Here is an 18,548-nt window from a genome sequence, read left to right as displayed (position 1 = left end):
ATTAAAAGCAAGCAAAAAAACATACAAAATTGCTGAGGGACGTCCAATGCCTGTCTGTCTTTTCTATTTATTAAAAGAGGGTCAATCACTATTCATCTAGGCCAAATTATGCCCCTTTCTTAAAGCTACACTCTCATAGATTGAACGTTTTGACAACTTATTTATTTTTTGTCTTGGAACAAGCCAATTTTTGAGAAAATCCATGGAAATCAGTTTTCTTAATAATTGTGGTAAATCTTATTTGGGAGTAAGAGTGCATCTTTAATTAATTTTGAATATCAGGCCAATGGTTTCTGAAGAGAAGCTTTTTAAAGCTTTCCATATGATAGAGACATATAGTGAAAACTAGCCCCGCCCCTGGCAGCCATGTTTTTTTTAATCACAATTGGGTGAAGGAAATTAATTAATGGTCGCTTAAGGAACATTTAAGAGAAATTATTTTGAAATAAGGTCTATGGTTTCTGAAGAGGAAGTTTTCAAATTTTCCATATAGACAAATAGTGGTAGCTATTCCTGCCCCTGGCAACTATGCTTTTATGAATCAACAAGGAGTGAATGAAGAAGATTTTCAAAGTTTTTCCTTTCAGCTGCCATGGTACCACTTTTATTGAAGGAATTTTGAATAGAAACACCCAAGAGACATTCCTGTGAAGTTTGGTTGAAATTGTCCCAGTGGTTTAGGAGGAGAAGTTGTTTGAAGGAAAATGTTGTTCAACAATGGACAACGGACGACGGACAATCACGCTCAGGTGAGCTAAACATATATACATGTATATATAGTATATATATATATATATATATATATATATATATATATATATATATATATATATATATATATATATATTATACATGTTCTTTATACTCATAGTGTACATGTAAGTTACATGTACCAGGTTTCCATTAAGTAAGCAATAATAATGGCTATTATTTTTGCACATAGAGCGACCTTTTTTAAATAAATGGAGATTCATACAAAGTAACCTGTATATTCCTGTTTAACCAAGAGTAAAAAAAAAAAAACAACAACATAAGACACTGCATGGTGGTGGCTATTTAAATGGTGTCCTAACCTTTAGTACACAGAGGTGTTCAGCTTTTTACACATGTATACATGTACATTAATATTTCACGTTCTTATTAATTAATTGTAATTTGTACCAGCCTTAGCTGCCTGTGTTTTTTCAGCCCCATTCACAAATTCAAAAAGTATTCTTTTCGCAGTATAGGACATAAACTCACATTTTTAAAGTAAACACACACACACACACACACGCACACACACGCACACGCACACGCACACGCACACACACGCACGCACGCACGCACGCACGCACACACGCACACACACACACACACACACACATAAATCCTTAACATGTTAAATTTGTACAGATATGCCGTAGTTCCTGAGTACATGTGTATTTTTGAATGTGTTGTATTCTCTTAAATTCCATGATCCAAAAAGGGATTGCCTTGTTTGATATGCATGCAGCTACATATAATGAATACACAATTTGGGGCATTTTGGGCATTTTGTCATTATTTTCGCAATTGTAAGGTCCCTGGCTGCATTCATGAACAGATGCAGAAAAACACTGGCCACTTATAAGCTTGATTTAACAAGAGCTGTCACAGTGCGTGATGAATGCCCCCGAATGAAACATTAACCTTTGAACAATGTATGTACATAAAATAGAAAAGTAAATAGAAATGAAATGTCCGTTATGTCTAACCAATATGGCTGGTGCATTTGCAAGACCACAGTCATGGCTTTATGTCTAACCAACATGGCCGGTGCATTTGCATGACCCCATTGCATTATGTCTAACCAAAATGGCTTGCGTATTTGCAAGACCACATGGCATTATGTCTAACACACATGGCTGGTGCATTTGCAAGACCACATGGCATTATGTCTAACCAACATGGCTGGAGCATTTTCATGACCACATTGCATTATGTCTAACCAACATGGCTGGTGCATTTGCAAGACCACATGGCATTATGTCTAACCAACATGGCTGGTGCATTTGCAAGAGCACATGGCATTATGTCGAACCAACATGGCTGGTGCATTTGCAAGACTACATAGCATTATGTCTAACCAACATGGCTGGTGCATTTGCAAGAGCACATGGCATTATGTCTAACCAACATGGCAGGTGCATTTGCAAGACTACATAGCATTATGTCTAACCAACATGGCTGGTGCATTTGCAAGACTACATAGCATTATGTCTAACCAACATGGCAGGTGCATTTGCAAGACTACATAGCATTATGTCTAACCAACATGGCTGGTGCATACATAAGACTACAGTTATGGCATGATGTCTAACCAACATGGCTGGTGCATTTGCAAGAGCACATGGCATTATGTCTAACCAACATGGCAGGTGCATTTGCAAGACTACATAGCATTATGTCTAACCAACATGGCTGGTGCATTTGCAAGACTACATAGCATTATGTCTAACCAACATGGCAGGTGCATTTGCAAGACTACATAGCATTATGTCTAACCAACATGGCTGGTGCATACATAAGACTACAGTTATGGCATGATGTCTAACCAACATGGCTGGTGCATTTGCTATACCATATAGCATTATGTTTAACCAATATGGCTGGTGGCCTTGCAGGATCACATGACATTATGTCTAACCAATATAGCTGGTGCATTTGCAAGACCACAATTGCAGTATGTCTAATCAATATGGCTGGTGCATTTGCTATATTTTACAACCTACACTGTCATGTCCTTATATGCAGCATTCCATGGTATTCATACACTAAGTGTGGTCTTGACTTAGAGGTAGGGACACGGGTCTTGCATGTTACACATCGTCTTGGTATGTCATACACATATGGCAAGTTATTTTAAAAACAGTCCATACATGAAAAAGTTACAACCCGGAAACGACCACCTATACTCTACGTCCTTAAATGCAACATATCATGGTATTCAAACACTAAGTGTAATGCACCAGTCAATTGTAACCATGGGCCCCCAGGTCCTGGGGTATACCAGGTATAGCCGGGGAAATGGACTGTGTTTTTACCTTTCAGGTGGCCCCGCAGTGCGGGTGAATGCGGTGGTTTTGTCGTCGCTCTAAATATAGCGGGGAATAGGCCTAACCTAGGGTCCCTTGGGTGCGGGGGCATTTGACGCGGATTTTACCAGCAGTTCGTCCCAAGAGGGACACAATTTGTAGCCGGTGTTGGCTGGACCGAAAGTCAAAGTCCCCGCTAATCCCCGGACCTGGGTGTGTGTGTGGGGGGGGGGGGGGGGCTGTAGTTACAATTGACTGGTGCATAACCTTAAACTTAGAGGTAGGAACACATGTCTTGTACGCAACATATCATCTTTATATGCCGAACACATAGGACAAGTTATTTTTAAATATGTCCATACAAGAGCAAGCTACAGCTCAGACAAGAAAAGTTGAGCACTGGGCACACGGACAGTGCGATTTTAGTACACCTTCGGTGGGATACAAACATAATTGTTCAACCTTCAATATTTTATACCCTCAATCTGAGATTGCATTGGTCTCAGACTAACTGATGTAATATTACCCTCTGTATTTCTCTCTTCCTAATAACAGTTCTGTAAACCTCTGGGACTTCTGGTTCAATATTTGATAGTCTTGCAGCACTCCTGACCAATGTCGGTATCGCATCGTCTAGTTGACATGCTTTGCAAGCCATTCCTAGGCGCCACTTTGTTCTTGTGGTCATTGTAAAACATTCGAATTCAAAATGTTGACTTGTGAACATACTAATTGTGCACTCGCAGTACTTACGGTCTTTCGATGGTCCCTTCCATCCTCCACTTGTCGTCCTTTGGATGGATTTAATCCATTTTTCCTCAGATTATCCAGCTTTGGAAACGTATGCAGACTAACAAATTCACTTCTCTTGTTAGTGCATCCGCCGACGCAGCAATGACTGCCACCCATGTTGTTTAAAAATGCTTCTTAGTGGATGTAAACATAAAAGTACTCGAAGTGACGTCATGGATGGCAAATGGCCGAGGTTCTTCGATGTTACATTCGGAACTCCTCGGTCATTTTCTGTCGAAAACAAAAAATGGCCGAGGAGTTCCGAATGCCGATTTCAATCGGAGCGGTAGTGCTTAAACCCGGTTTCTAGTATCAGCAATCGCCCTGTACCCGGTATCACTTTTCGATACGGAATAATATTGATACCGGACTGAGTGATACCGGGTTAGAATCAGGAGATATTAAAAGCCCGGTAGCACATGTCTGGCATTTATTGATGTTCATGTAACTGTTATCGGCTAACTTTCGCTGGTTTTGTAGGTATATTTTATGACTTATTTTTTCGTGTGTACCTGGTTTGTTTAATTGCTATATATTGGGATAATATATAGTTTTAACTCCGTTGCGAGGTGCGAAGTAATACAAACAACCAATATAAAGTGTTTCATAATATGTTATGTATCTTTGAAATAAGACGAAAGGCGAATGACAAAAACCAAACAAACAAAAACTAACATTTATGAATATTGTCTATATTTTTATAGCAGTGTGATATGCATTTTCAAGCAATGTTATGTTTTAAACATACATCCTGTTTAATTTAAGTTCATAAACATATAATGGAAATATAACAAAGCCATCAACATAATGAATTATTGTTTATGTTGAAAATAGCATAAATGTACGCATATTTGTATTTAAACTTGTAAAATGTATTACATATGCAGGACAATTTCCCATCAAGTCAGTATTAATTAAATACATGTGCATGTAACAAGTGATTTATTTATGGGTAGATTCCCGCGTTTGCAAAAGCAACTGACTGTCGCTTACTTTTATTGTTTTTGTATTTGCAGGCGACACATTTCCACTTCCATGCCCTTTTCCCCTATTTCATTCCGACACAATGTTATAATACCACTTTTTACATCGTTTATGTTCACAACTGAGCATATTGTCAATATATTCTGGCATGTGGCATAAACACCCATGTAAAGTTAATTGATTTTGGTACTTTAGGAAAAGAGGTCTAGGTCCCCAGTAGGGATTTGACATTACTAGAAGATATATAAAGATGTCGCTCATGATTTTTTTTCTATTTTTGGAAAGGACACTGCTGCTGTGTTCGATTTCTCCTATGATGCAATAATGAGCGATTAGTATATTTATATTTGAGATACTAGTATTTGAATTTATAGGTTGAATTTTATATGTTTAACATTTGCTCCCAAACTATCTACATGTACTAAATATACGCAATCACTGTCAGGTTGGAAGTTGTAACGATTTGGACGATTTTAGAGAAGGCGCCCCACCCCTCCCCCTGTGACTTTCAGAATTAAATAATTTGTCCCTAAATACAAAACGGACTAATTCTTCGAAGTATTTGCTACTAATAAGAAAATTTGAACTTTGTTTCATTTCCATTTATTTCATCCTGCTAAAACGGAAAACTCAGGTTCGTCAATCGGAACACCTCGACCATTAATTTTTACAACACATATGCCCTCCGAAATATTACGGGTGTCTAAAAATGGTCCATCATATAAGTTTTCAACCGTCAAGGGACACATTGAATGTTTGAGTTCGGGGAAGTAGTGACATTATATCGACCATATATGGGTCGAATTCAAGTTTCTCAAAAGCGTTTTAAAATGCGCATCAAAATAATTCATTTTAGTACATATGTATCGTTTACGTTTAATATCAAATAGGTCTACTTATCCTAATGATAATAAATTGAATTATTCGTCGACGGCCTCATTCTCGTTTATCTTGACGCCTATTTACGAGGTATGTTCCGCATGCCGGAGATAGCCGAGATGTCACGATTGGACCCTCGTGTCTGCGCATGAACAGCGTGCGCAGGTTGGATCGGAACCGTGTACCACTGACCACGTATAGTAAGAAATTGATTGCCGAATTAAAATATGTCAAGTTATGAATCATTGCTTCCGAGAAATGTATGTTACCCGCCATATACTTATAAGTCGCAAAGTCTGTACAGGCAAAGCTGTTGAGTATTTGAATAATATGTGGGAACAAAACAATATACACGGCCGCCGGTGTCTGGGTAATAAAGAACATAACATTCAATGACAGTAGCATAATAGTGAGGCTGCGTTTTTGCAACGCCTGTCGACGCATTTGCTGCCCAGAAATACTCGTATGAGATGCGGTGCTATCTCTCAATACCCGTTCAAAAGAAGAGCACCACAGATCGTACATAATGACGATGTTGCCGACGATTACACAACCAACGGGAAAGGTAAAACCGACGACCAAATGGATCCAAGAGTAGTAATACTCGAAAAAGTATGGTAGCCGTCATACGCAGAGCCACACCTTTTATCTGTTTTGTAGATATTGATTGCTGACGTTCGGTACCCGTACAGAATGTGGCTGTTAAGCATCACAACTAGAATTAACATTGCCATTGTTGCAATTATGGCATACTTTTTCGTGCTCACTCTCTTCGCCGAATAAGGCTTCACTATACTATATATCACACGCTCCCCCGTCAAAAGAACGAGCATTAAGGCCGAGAACTGTAAACTGACATGAGTAAGAAAACTCCAGTCTTACACATGAAGTCACTGCCTTTTCTGATACTATTTCCCAGCTGTGTATTAGCCATCGCCTTGCCGCCGTTGGGTAGAGGAAAACTGTATCACTGACGACCAGTGCCAATAACATGGCGTCAGTTGACCGTATTTTATTTAATCCAAACACGAGTACCGTAAGAGTCAGACCGTTCCCTACAGTGCCCAAGCACAGGAACACGGGTGGACCTATCATCCACAGATAGTAGGTGACGGCGCCAGTGACTCCCGGGAACTCCCCCTCCGCCGCGGAAAACGCACATCCGGGCCACCCCAACAGAAACCAGTCGGAAGTCGATGAGCACTGCCTTCCGTGGTGTTGTTCATCGTCGAACCATGTTTCGAACTCCCATTGAAATACTCTCAATATGACACACAATTCCCATTGCAATAAATGATCAGAATAACACTTTTAAATTAATTGTGAACTATATCAGTCATACTAGATCGAGAGATACAGTTGGGATACAGTTATCATTGATTCCTGGAAGCCTCGTTCAGAGCCTGAGCCATTCGTAACAACTCGGCCATCTCCGGCAAGCTTCGAGATAGTCAATTCCTGTTGGATACTGGCTGAGGTGTTCCGATTGTCAATTCTTGTTGGATACTGGCTGAGGTGTTCCGATTGTCAATTCTTGTTGGATACTGGCTGAGGTGTTCCGATTGTCAATTCCTGTTGGATACTGGCCGAGGTGTTCCGATTGTCAATTCCTGTTGGATACTGGCCGAGGTGTTCCGATTGTCAATTCCTGTTGGATACTGGCCGAGGTGTTTCGATTGTCAATTCCTGTTGGATACTGGCTGAGGCATTCCGAATTTGAACCTGAGCCTGAAAGATTCATTTACCGTCACATGAGCTCCCATTCATTCAGCTCAAAATTGCACTTATTCAAAGAGCGCTTACTGAAAATGATAAAAAAAAACGCATAAACATAAACAAATTATCTTAAAAGCAAAAGGGCGTTGATGTGTATTCATGGGTACCAGTTTTTCCAGATTATTTTCTATCATCAACGTGACTGCATTATGGTGTCATATTTCTTTTGTATTAATGTTATTATCTAAGGACGATTCTAGAATGAGTTGTATATGAGGGCGTTGTGGTACTATACACAACGGGCAGATGGGTCCAACGAAAACATGAAATTATGGTTGTTGGTCTTTTAATTTTTTTATCTCGGCGGTGGGTTGATAACTTCTATGATCGATTGAATAAAGTGATTTCTAATCATTGCCTTTATGTTTCTACAATAATTTTTCAAAAACTTGACTGTTTTATGCCCCCTTATCAAAATCGCACTGTGCGTCCGTCCGTGAATTACCCCGTTTTGTCTTCGCAATAACCCTTATCATGTTATGGTGTCTTCAAATAATTTTCATTACGAATGCATCAAGGTGCTGAAAAGGTAATTAAAATAGTATTCACATAAATTAACGTAGCCATTGGAATTCTCTTAAATAAATACCAGCGCAAAACAACAATAACAACAGCAAAATGGTGTTTGTTGGAATTTGCAGTTACTCTTTTTTAAACTTATTGAGGTTTGTGGGGTAAGAAAAAATCATCACGATAAGTCTTTGTTTTTAGAGGAAAATAAAAACTGGGTATTCCCAGTTGGGGTATAAGAACAAACATATGGGTGTTTTTTTTCAAAAAGTGCCTTCCAACCCCATCCCCATATAAATAATTCTGGAACTGCCCCTAAGCCAACTCAAGTTGTTTTAAGCAAAACAAACCGATTTAAATATTGAACTTGCTAATAGCGTAGTGTTTAAGACTTGTATTTATTGATCTAAGCTTAAATTAATTGCCAGTGAAGTGTATTATTGCAAACATAATTAAGATTCCCAAGAGTAAAGTCACAAAGTAGAACTGCTAAATAAAATTACTACGTGATCTACTTGCAGCGGACTAAAACGTACCACTTTTTAAGTATGTAAGCCGTCCAAATACATCCGCGAGGTTGTTTTCGATAGAAATGGCCGAGGAGTTCCGAATGTCGGCGGCTTTATCGCAGCTACTGTATATAACAACAACACACATCTTGCTCAAAGGATTCGGATTAAGATTCATGGATAATTTAACGTCAAATGTTTATTTAAGATTTTTTGTTTTACAAAGATAAGCGGCTTGCTGCTGTTTGATGGTATTCGCTTGAACATCCTATTCAAATGAAACTGAAGGTGCATTCCATAGGTCAGATTTCTCCAATTTTTAACGGTTGTATCGTTTAACAGCTCTTAGATCTGTGCTACTGGATACCGCCCGGTAGTTCAGTGGCAGGACGGTCGCTTCTGCTGCGAAAGGTCGCGGGTTTAAGACCCGGCCGCGTCCAACCGAAAAACGCCAAAATGAGGCACCACACACCAAACGCATTACGTTAGTATAACGTTGTGCGAAGGTTGTGTCACGGTAAGGTTATTGTACAACGTTGTCATAACGTTGTCACAATGTTACAACTAAATTTATTGTAAGTATTGTACACTAGTTACCATGCAAATTAAGTGCAATGTAATAAATAATTGAAACAAAATGACGGATATGATTATGATTGAAAATATTTCAGCGCTATTGATCCAAAAGATGTTAAACATTGAGACAGCATTGTGTTCAAAATTGTATTTTGTCCAATGAGATGGCAGTATTTTTGTTCAAATCTGCCATACATTTACTTTGGTAAATAAGCATTTAGCCTTTATTGATTTTAATCAGATGAATCGGTATATTCATGCAGAGGGCGGGTGCACAATATGGTCAGATGGTTAACGGTTATAATGCTTATATACGTATATGACATTCTTGCAACAACTTGTAAATGATACTACCAAATTTGTAAATGTTGAAAATATATTGGTTGAATGTAGTTTTACTGAATATATCTACATTCTTTACAGGATTAAATTATTGTAATTTATAATCATCATACTAAACTGAGTTGTGTTTGTCGAAGAAATATTGAATACATGTATAATTATATTGAATTACATGAGAAAAGTATGATAGTGATAGTGTGATTGTATGTTTTGTATGTTGCTTAATATGTAAGTTAGTATATGTGTTTTGTAATACTTTTTGTGTGAAGGCCATGCTGGAAATAAGTAGTATGTATGTAATGATTGGACACTTAGTATCACATTATGATTATGTTATTTTAAATTAGTACTCCGCTATGTGACCTCGCTTACTGAAAAAGGATGTATAAAACATCAGAATATGATACATGTACCTAACACAAATTATATTTTAACGCCGAATAGATAAGAAAAGAAAATGCTCAAGTTAGTGAGAAATTTATGTATTAAACATGATATGATTATGTTATTAAGATCTCCGATTTTGGATTTCGTTTACTGAAAAAAAGAAAATCAGACATCAGAATATGATACATGTACGTAACACATACTTTTTTAACGAGAATGAACAAAAAAGAAAGCTATTTACGTTTAAAAAAAAACTCTTGAGAATGGTTGCCTAGCGGTTTTTAAAAATAAATAAATAGATAAAGCAGCTGTGAGTATGGTACACTATATAAATAGCAAACTTTTAACTAGGTTGCACTTTAATTCATTTGGATGGTAGATAAGTAGAGCAATAAGGTATAGGTTCAGTATCAAATAGAACGAATTACTTCAAAAACATGACGATGGCCTCACTTCAAAATGCCGAAGCTGCATTTTTCTGTTTCGAAGATTTTACATCTCTGAAATCATAAAGGCAAGCCGCATTGAATTGCAAACTGTCGAATTAAAATAGTCCAATGAAAAATTACCAAATTAAATACTTACAACGTTGCTACTGAAAACATGGGATTTTGTAGCCTCGACATTTGGGAAGTGAGGACATCGATGATTAAAAACGCATGCAACTAGCGTTACATGGCAAATCTGATAGGTCCACCATATCACACAGCATCACAATACGATTGTTAATAAAGACAGTATCAATGACGATCTTAAACGTTTATTTTGGCAAATAATATCAAAATACAGTACAAATTAGAGATTTTCTATGGACATAAGCTGTCTTGTCGTTCTATTGTCGTGTTCTTTGCCGTTGTATTTTTACATTTAAAGATCGCAGAGCTTACTTTCCATATAAATTCAAACCTCGTTTCCACAAAACATCCTACGCTCGGGTCGGAACCTATCTTACACTCTCGGCCATGGAAGATGCTAATAATCTTGGCGAATTTCATAGGTTGTTCAAAGCTTTTACGAGTTGAATCAATGTAGGGCTACTGCAGCGTTTACACTATGTATCGACCGACCTTTAACATATATATGATGTGGCACCTACTTGACGTTAAGAGATAAGGAAACAAAGGTTAACATTCATTTGCAATATGGCGAGCAGTAAAGGTTTAACGGACATAGTGGGATACGAGTTTTACCAGATCACATTTACTTCTGCAATATGTTTTTCCGTTTACGTTTTCTTCGGCTATTTCCTGGTTCTCGCCGGAGCATGCGCAATGTGTTACCTGCTCCATTTGGCGTACGCGTACCAGACGTCTAGTCCGGTCGATCCGAAGGGAAGAGGTGTTTTCATTACTGGATGCGATTCAGGTAGTGTGAATAGTTGTTTAGCATGCAACCTTGTTGTTGAAGTCATAGTATTACCTGTATTGCAAACCGAAAGTGAAAGTAGGTCTAAAGTTAAATAGATCAAATTAAGACAAATATTACATACTAGTCCAGGTCATTTTTTAATCAAAACAAAACCTTTGAAGAGTCAGTTCCATCAATATTTGAGCATACTTCATTACGATCAAACTCACTTAATGTATTTAAACTAAACATCAATAAACTACCTCTGGAAAAAATACGAAAAGGTGATAACCAGAAACTCCAACATAACTGAAATGTAAACATTTCACAAATTGCAGTTCTTTTTGAAGCATGTTTAAAAATCTTTCTACCTAGAGTAGCATCTAGTTTACCATGATGCAAAACATCAAGCTTAGGTCAATTGCAGATTGACTGGAATTGATTCTCTACAAAACCTTATTGTCTGTCAAATTTTGAAATAAAAATGTTATGATTGCTTATAAATAGACCAATGGTTCACAACTCAGTTATAGTTAACAACGTGATTAACGAGACCGTTGTTAACTTTTGAACGTAAAATATGTGATTAAATGTTTAAAGAAAAGAAGTACAGCTCAAATCTTGTTAGAAATACTACAGATCACATACCATTTTACCTTCACAGCAGTTAAATATGAAATTTAAGTTCACGTTCAAATTTAAGTTTATAATACAAAGTTAACAACGATGAAGTTAACAACGATGAAGTTAACAACGATGAAGTAAACAACGTTGTTTAATTCAATTAAAGGTCTGAACAATCGATTAAATGTGTTGTTACCATGTATAGCTACTAGTTTCAGGTACACGTTTTTGAATTGCATGCTTGATTTGTGGTTGAAATAACAAAGACTTTTGTGTCATGTGACCTATAAACAAATTAGAGACATTTCATCTAAAAGTATTTATTTTCTTCTTCAGACTTAACAAAGGGGTAACTCCTACCAACGATCTAGCGCAAAATAACTATGAATTACTGCAGCTAAACAATGTCAGAAAATTTCGAAGGAATAGCCAATGGAGGATTTCATTTCCTTACAATGACTGTGTTTTTATGTTAATTTGCAAAACTTCGGATTAATTTTAAATTGTCTTTTAAATATTTAGGTATTGGGTTCGCTTTTGCTCAACATCTGGACGAGCTGGGTTTCACAGTGTTTGCCAGTTGCCTTGACGACAAGAGTCATGGGGCACGGAAACTTCGGACCACGTGCTCAAAGAAACTTCACGTGCTACATTGTGATGTTACAAAAGACGATTCCATCAACAATGCGGCTGAGTATGTAAAGAAAGCTATGCCAAAGAAAGGTGTGTGCATATTCCATAGTAAGCGGGCATTTTTAAGATCAGTTGTGGATCCAGGAATTCATAACTCGGGGGCACAACTGTCACCCCCCCACACACACACACACACACTCCCTCGAAACTTTTACTTCACTGAGGTATTGAAATGACACCACGTATAAAATCCATTCAAGAATACTTTTAAACATAAATTATAATGTTATAAAACATATAATGTGTATCGCCATATAATCATATTAATTAATTATAATAATTATATACATAATTATGATGTTTCAGCGTTTCAATTGTTAAGGTATCAATTTAAGGTTAAAATTTGGTGTTTAAGGGCTCATTTGCCGTCCAATTGTGGATGGGGGGCACGAGCCCTTGTCCTCCCCGCTTGATTCGCCACTGAAGATGATTAATTCATTTGCACTTGTAACCGTGAATATAACTGAAGAAAGGTCCTGGAGAAGTATTCCTCAATACCAAAATTTGTTTCTGTATGTATTAAAGATTCGAAAACGTAACATAACACGTTGTATTCATTTCATTTCCTGTCGTGCAGGTTTGTGGGCGGTGATAAACAACGCCGGGATAAACATGATCAGCGAGATAGAGCTCACCACGCCGTCCATGTACAACAGAGGCTTGGACGTCAACCTGTACGGACCAATCCGGGTCATCAAGGCGTTTCTTCCGTTCATCCGTAAATCACAAGGTTGCGAAAATAAGATACGTTTCACTACAAGTTTCGTTTTTAAACATGGTTATTTCTAAAACAATAGTGTAACCGTAGTAACAGTAGTAACACATAGAAACCAAGCCCCGATTTCTCGAAACTTATTAAGGTTAGCAGACTTAAGTTGTTTATTTCAATAAGCCAAAATACATACTTAAATTTGATTTAAATGACAAAAATATTTTTGTGATATCATAAGGCTAATTTCTTTTTTAAGTCTAAAAAAATCTTAAAGAGGTAAATATAGCACAAATTATAGAAAAACAAATATAGTGAGCTTAGCCTAATCCTGTTATAAGGTACTTAAGAAGTTTCGAGATATTGGGGCCAGTATGTTACCAAAAAAACACATCCCGCACGTTTGTAGGTCGCGTGGTGAATGTCACGAGCGTGCACGGGCTAATGTCTATCCCCAGATGGAATAACTATGAGGTGGCAAAACACGGCATGGAGACGCTGTCGGATTCTCTCCGCCTCGAGATGGCCAAGTTTGGTGTCCGTGTGTCCATTGTGGAGCCGGGAGCATTTGCTCACGCCACGGCTATACACACTGATGCCATGGTAGGAGGCTACACGCGCGATATACAATGAGTCCGTATCAACTTCAAGCCCGGCACCTCCCCTTCCCTCCTTAAAATTCCAAGTGAAAGCCGAGAATGAAAGAAAAAAATGAGATCTAGAAATATTACAATATTTTTATATTTTTGCTGTAATATATCGCAGATGTATTTTTTCTTAGCTGTTTTATAAGATATTATAAGGGATGCGGTTTACATGGACGTTAAACGTGTTATATAATTTTAATTATATATATATATTTACTTTGCTGTAATATATAGGGTGTGTATTTTTTCTTTGCTGCTATAAAGGATATTGTAAGAAGCTCGCTCTACATAAACGTACAACTTGTTATATAGTTTAACAAGTATCCCATAATTTATTTATTATTAACATGCAGGTTGCGCGATTGAAGAAAGACATTGGAGAACTCTGGGAAAACACTCCACCGGAAGTTAGAAAGTCGTACGATCTAGAGTCAGTGCTCGGTTGGGTACCGGAAGCGTGTCATAGTGGTTGGTTCACCGACACTGAGGCTTTGTCAGAACTGTCGGCGGCCGCGCAGCACGCGATCTGTGCTCGTTACCCTCGTGCGAGATACACGGTGGCGGGAGATCGAAATACACTTCGCCTTTACGACGCTTATACGGTACACATTTGTAGAAACGTAAATTAAGTATATTGCAGGCGTTATAGTATATAGGTGAAAGTACATATTGTATCATATGCTACTAGATAAGTAAGCTTTAACGTGGAAACATAGCTCGTATGTTGGAACCTGGACATACAAGTTTCTATTTTAGTACTATTTTAAGGTCTGAATGTTTGTTAACAAATACAGTAGAACCCCGTTCGCTCGAACTCCCAGTGACTGCCGAAAATACTTCGAGCCTCGAAAATTCGAGCCAAGCGGGAATGTTTACCTACAGAAATCGGTCCTTTCATCAAGTTCGAGCCTACGGGGAATTCGAGCCAAGCGAGTTCGACCCAACGGGGTTCGGCTGTATAAGTTAATGGCTATTTATAAATGTATAAAACAAATAAGAATTATTAACAGATTTAAACATTTCTTTGACAAAATATCAATACTGTTTCATAAGATATATATTTCCTACTTTTTCTGACAGATGATGGCTCGGGTCCACAAATACCTTCCCACGTGGATCATGGACAGGATTGTTGCGTATTTTAGGAAAGGACAAATGTAAAAAAAAATGATTAAAACACGAAGGCCGTAATGTTTGTCTTTAATTGTCAACGTTGTTACTTTCAAAAAACAAACCTTTCATATCTATTTCCTATGATAAACGTCCTCACGTTCTCAAAATTTTATTTTCAAGGGTCAACGTCCACGATTTCTAAAAACATTTTCTTAACTTAAATGAATATTTTGTTCACATATACATTTCACAAAAAAGTGACAGCAAATAATTATCATTTAAAATAGTTATTCACCCATCAGCATTTGTCAAGTTAAAAAAAAAAAACATGAAAAGTAATTAAAAGCATTTTAAATAGGAATGACTTATTTACTTTTATTTTAAATCCGATTACATAACAAGCTGTACTACACAATTATAATAACATGAGTTAAGGTAGCATCCGGTTCGTATGATATGAACATGACATGAATATTGGCACTCGGTCACAGAACATCACAAGCGCGCAATTATCATAGCGTCCAGAATTTCTCCGGCTGCCACTTCTGTTTTCTCCGCGGTTCCAGGAGGAAGTAGTAGCAGTGCGTTCGCGGAGTTAACAGAAAGGAGTCGGCTGCTGATCTGGTTTCCGGTGGAACGCGCTTCCGGTAGCTGGGATCCTTGGGTCCAGGTGAGGACCACGCGGTGGTATTCGGGCCGCGGGTCCAGCCGCAGTGTCTCCGATGCCTGAAAAGGGAACATATGCTTAAACAACATATTAATACATCGTTCTAGGATTGATAGATTCCACAGCATTCGATCGTCATTGTTAAGTAACCCTAATGAAACCCCTTTTCAAACATCAGTATTTTTCCGGACGATTAGATTTTCCCACGATTACATATTGTTGTCCTCAAAAAGGGATCATTAAAGATCTTTCCCACCCAAAACTATTCAACTATTAGTGTACCTTTGCCTTAACAATGGTGCGTTGCGGACTTGAGCTACCGGACATTTTGTTGACGGCGGGTATGACGTAGAGGTTGCACGTGACAGTGGCGGACACAGGGTTGCCAGGAAGACCGAAGAAGAGCTTTGTCCGACCCTCGTGAACCAGCGTCGCAAACGTCGTCGGCTTCCTGTGAGAGAGAAATCCCCCAAATGTACATCATTGAAAGCTGAATTTTTCTATGCTTGCGTTATCAAGTTAAAATGACAGATGCGCATGCGCGACGGAACACAATATCTCATTTTATACGAAAAAACGTACTTATGAACGAAATATTAGATGAAAAATTCCTGGATTACGTTTTGAAATATTATTATGATTTGCAAGTTAAGAGATGAAAGATAAAATAATACGAATGACAGAAATGTTACCCTGGTTTCATCAAAACTCGGCCAAAGTGTACGGTAGCACCCAAATCCTTTTCAAGCACGTGTCGTAAAAGATCCTAAGCACGGGAAAAGGAAACAAATCAGAAAATATAGTTTTTTAAAAGCATTTCACAAATATCAATCTTTTTTTAACAAATCAAAGAAATGATAAATTACATTTTAATTACATACATAATCAACGAAACAAAGTCGCAGTTACCTTTTCACCCATGGACACGCCCCCACTGGTCACTATGATGTCCACCTGGTCCAGCGCTGACCGCATCATCCCCAGCAGTGCATCGGGCCTACAATATGTACAATAGGTAGAGATACATTATTTTCCCCGTAACATGTTTACAGATGGACACGCCCCCACTGGTCATTTTAATGTCGTACTGGTCCAGCGCTGACCACATTATCCCTAGCAGTGCATCAGGCCTACAATATGGGCCAAAAAAAAATGGTTTGGTTAGGGTTACATCCTTTTCAAAAACAGGTAGGATAGGTAGACTTAAAAAAATGAAACACAGACTTATTGTTTTAACAACTGGCAGTAAAAAGTAGGGTCTGTGCCTATTTCGTAGATAGGGTCGGGTAACTCGAACCAAATGTATTTTTAGGCTTTGGTAGAAAAACAATTTCTCCTGCCCAACATGTTAATACATGGATACGCATGCAATGGTCATTATAATGTCCATATGGTCCAATGCATCAGTGAAAGAACTGTGTCATGCCTTGCGCATAAAAAGAATAATGAATGCACATGTATGTTTTAAACAATGAAACAGATGATGGACGACCCTTATGCTAAAAAAGTGTGAATTTTTAGATTCCATATCGAGGGGTGAAAGCGAAAAGGTTCTAAGTGACATTAAATAAAGAAGCAGATAGAACCTTTTCGCTTTCACCCCTCGATATTGTAATCAAAAATATAAGCACAGATGGTAAAGTAGAGACTGCTTTTGATGGTTGAATAGCAGCTACAACATAATCTTGAAGAAGCATATAGCAATGGCAAAACTACGAAGTACATGTAATTTTTATATTGAAATATAAGGGAAAAGTTCGGGCCCAGAAACAGGTTCGATATACCGAAAATTCGATATATCAGAGCTCAACATAATCAATTTACACTGTATATACAAATGCACGAAAACAGTCCCCGTTTAATAATAAGAAACATTATGTTAATCATTGGACAAATGCATTGGTTGGTATCATATGGATTTTTATATATAATTTCATAGAGGTGCCTTACGTGTCTTTTGCGATGCCCAGATCTGTGTACGGGAATCCGTGCTCTCGCAGCGCGGCCATCAGTGTGTAGCGGTTACTGTCCCGAATGCGGCCCGGAACCAGCCCAGACCCCGGTTCGCATAGCTGAAGATTTAAGGGAGAGGGGTTAATTGGACATATCTTATATACAACTAGAGCCAGCTAGAAAGGCTTGCTCCATTTCGACTAAAGGCGATGCATTTACAGCTGGTTAGAAGAAATTTGAATTTTAACTTGTCTCGACCCTGTAATATCGTCGAGACACACGAAACGCATTGCAACGTCAATGTTTAGGACAATATTGGTTATTCTACATGAGATATATAAATCCAAAACAAGAATGTTAATCACCTCGTTCCCTGTCGACATGACACCAACCACAGGCTGCCGGAAACAGTTGACTTCAGTGACTCCGACGGTTGCTAGGATACTGATCTCGGACGGCCCTAAGTGCTGCCCCTTCTGTAGAACTTTCTCACCCTCAGCGATGTCAGAACCAACTTTTCTGAGAACAACAACATTATATTATACATTTGAAAATACTTCTTCCAATAAATCGAATTCATTTTAATTATTTCAATATATGCATGTAAAAATGAATTATTGGGATTCAATACAACAGAACCAATGTGACGTGCAAGAGGTCGGTTGCTCCTTAACCTTGGATGACCCACACAGAGCCTGGTCGGTCGCTCCTTAACCTTGGATGACCCGTACAGAGCGGGTCGGTCGCTACTTAACCTTGGATGACCCGCACAGAGCCTGGTCGGTCGCTCCTTAACCTTGGATGACCCGCACAGAGCCTGGTCGGTCGCTCCTTAACCTTGGATGACCCGCACAGAGCCTGGTCGGCCGCTCCTTAACCTTGGATGACCCGCACAGAGCCTGGTCGGCCGCTCCTTAATCTTGGATGACCCGCACAGAGCCTGGTCGGCCGCTCCTTAACCTTGGATGGCCCGCACAGAGCCTG

At 38.4% G+C, this 18,548-nt stretch overlaps 2 protein-coding genes across 2 annotated transcripts in view; one reads left to right on the top strand and one right to left on the bottom strand.

The window, feature by feature from the left end:
* Nucleotides 1–10,879: 10,879 nt before the first annotated feature.
* On the top strand, nucleotides 10,880–15,022 carry LOC128208061 (retinol dehydrogenase 16-like). The gene is made up of 6 exons (XM_052911376.1): nucleotides 10,880–11,176; nucleotides 12,305–12,505; nucleotides 13,053–13,205; nucleotides 13,594–13,787; nucleotides 14,185–14,433; nucleotides 14,912–15,022. The coding sequence occupies exons 1-6, from the start codon at nucleotides 10,954–10,956 to the stop codon at nucleotides 14,990–14,992; spliced, it is 1,101 nt and encodes a 366-aa protein (XP_052767336.1). The 5' UTR covers nucleotides 10,880–10,953; the 3' UTR covers nucleotides 14,993–15,022.
* Nucleotides 15,023–15,074: 52 nt separating this feature from the next.
* Nucleotides 15,075–18,548, bottom strand: part of LOC128208060 (gephyrin-like) — a 32,142-nt gene continuing 28,668 nt past the window's right edge. The window contains exons 13-18 of the mRNA XM_052911375.1: nucleotides 17,930–18,083; nucleotides 17,562–17,683; nucleotides 16,521–16,608; nucleotides 16,304–16,377; nucleotides 15,894–16,062; nucleotides 15,075–15,670 (exon numbers count right to left, since the gene is read on the bottom strand). Coding sequence (XP_052767335.1) covers nucleotides 15,440–15,670; nucleotides 15,894–16,062; nucleotides 16,304–16,377; nucleotides 16,521–16,608; nucleotides 17,562–17,683; nucleotides 17,930–18,083 — 838 coding nt within the window. The 3' untranslated portion in view covers nucleotides 15,075–15,439. The remainder of the gene's footprint in view (nucleotides 15,671–15,893; nucleotides 16,063–16,303; nucleotides 16,378–16,520; nucleotides 16,609–17,561; nucleotides 17,684–17,929; nucleotides 18,084–18,548) is intronic.

Source organism: Mya arenaria, chromosome 11 (assembly GCF_026914265.1).
Source record: "Mya arenaria isolate MELC-2E11 chromosome 11, ASM2691426v1".
Taxonomy (NCBI): domain Eukaryota; kingdom Metazoa; phylum Mollusca; class Bivalvia; order Myida; family Myidae; genus Mya; species Mya arenaria.
Note: the sequence above shows the minus strand (reverse complement) of the source record. Positions and strands in the feature narration are given on the sequence as shown.

Bases quoted from the DNA above. Each gene is read 5' to 3' on its own strand.
- LOC128208061 (XM_052911376.1), top strand. From the start codon at position 10,954: ATGGCGAGCAGTAAAGGTTTAACGGACATAGTGGGATACGAGTTTTAC. The intron at 11,177-12,304 runs GTAGTGTGAATA...TTAAATATTTAG, and splicing joins CATTACTGGATGCGATTCAG to GTATTGGGTTCGCTTTTGCT. The intron at 13,788-14,184 runs GTAGGAGGCTAC...ATTAACATGCAG, and splicing joins CTATACACACTGATGCCATG to GTTGCGCGATTGAAGAAAGA.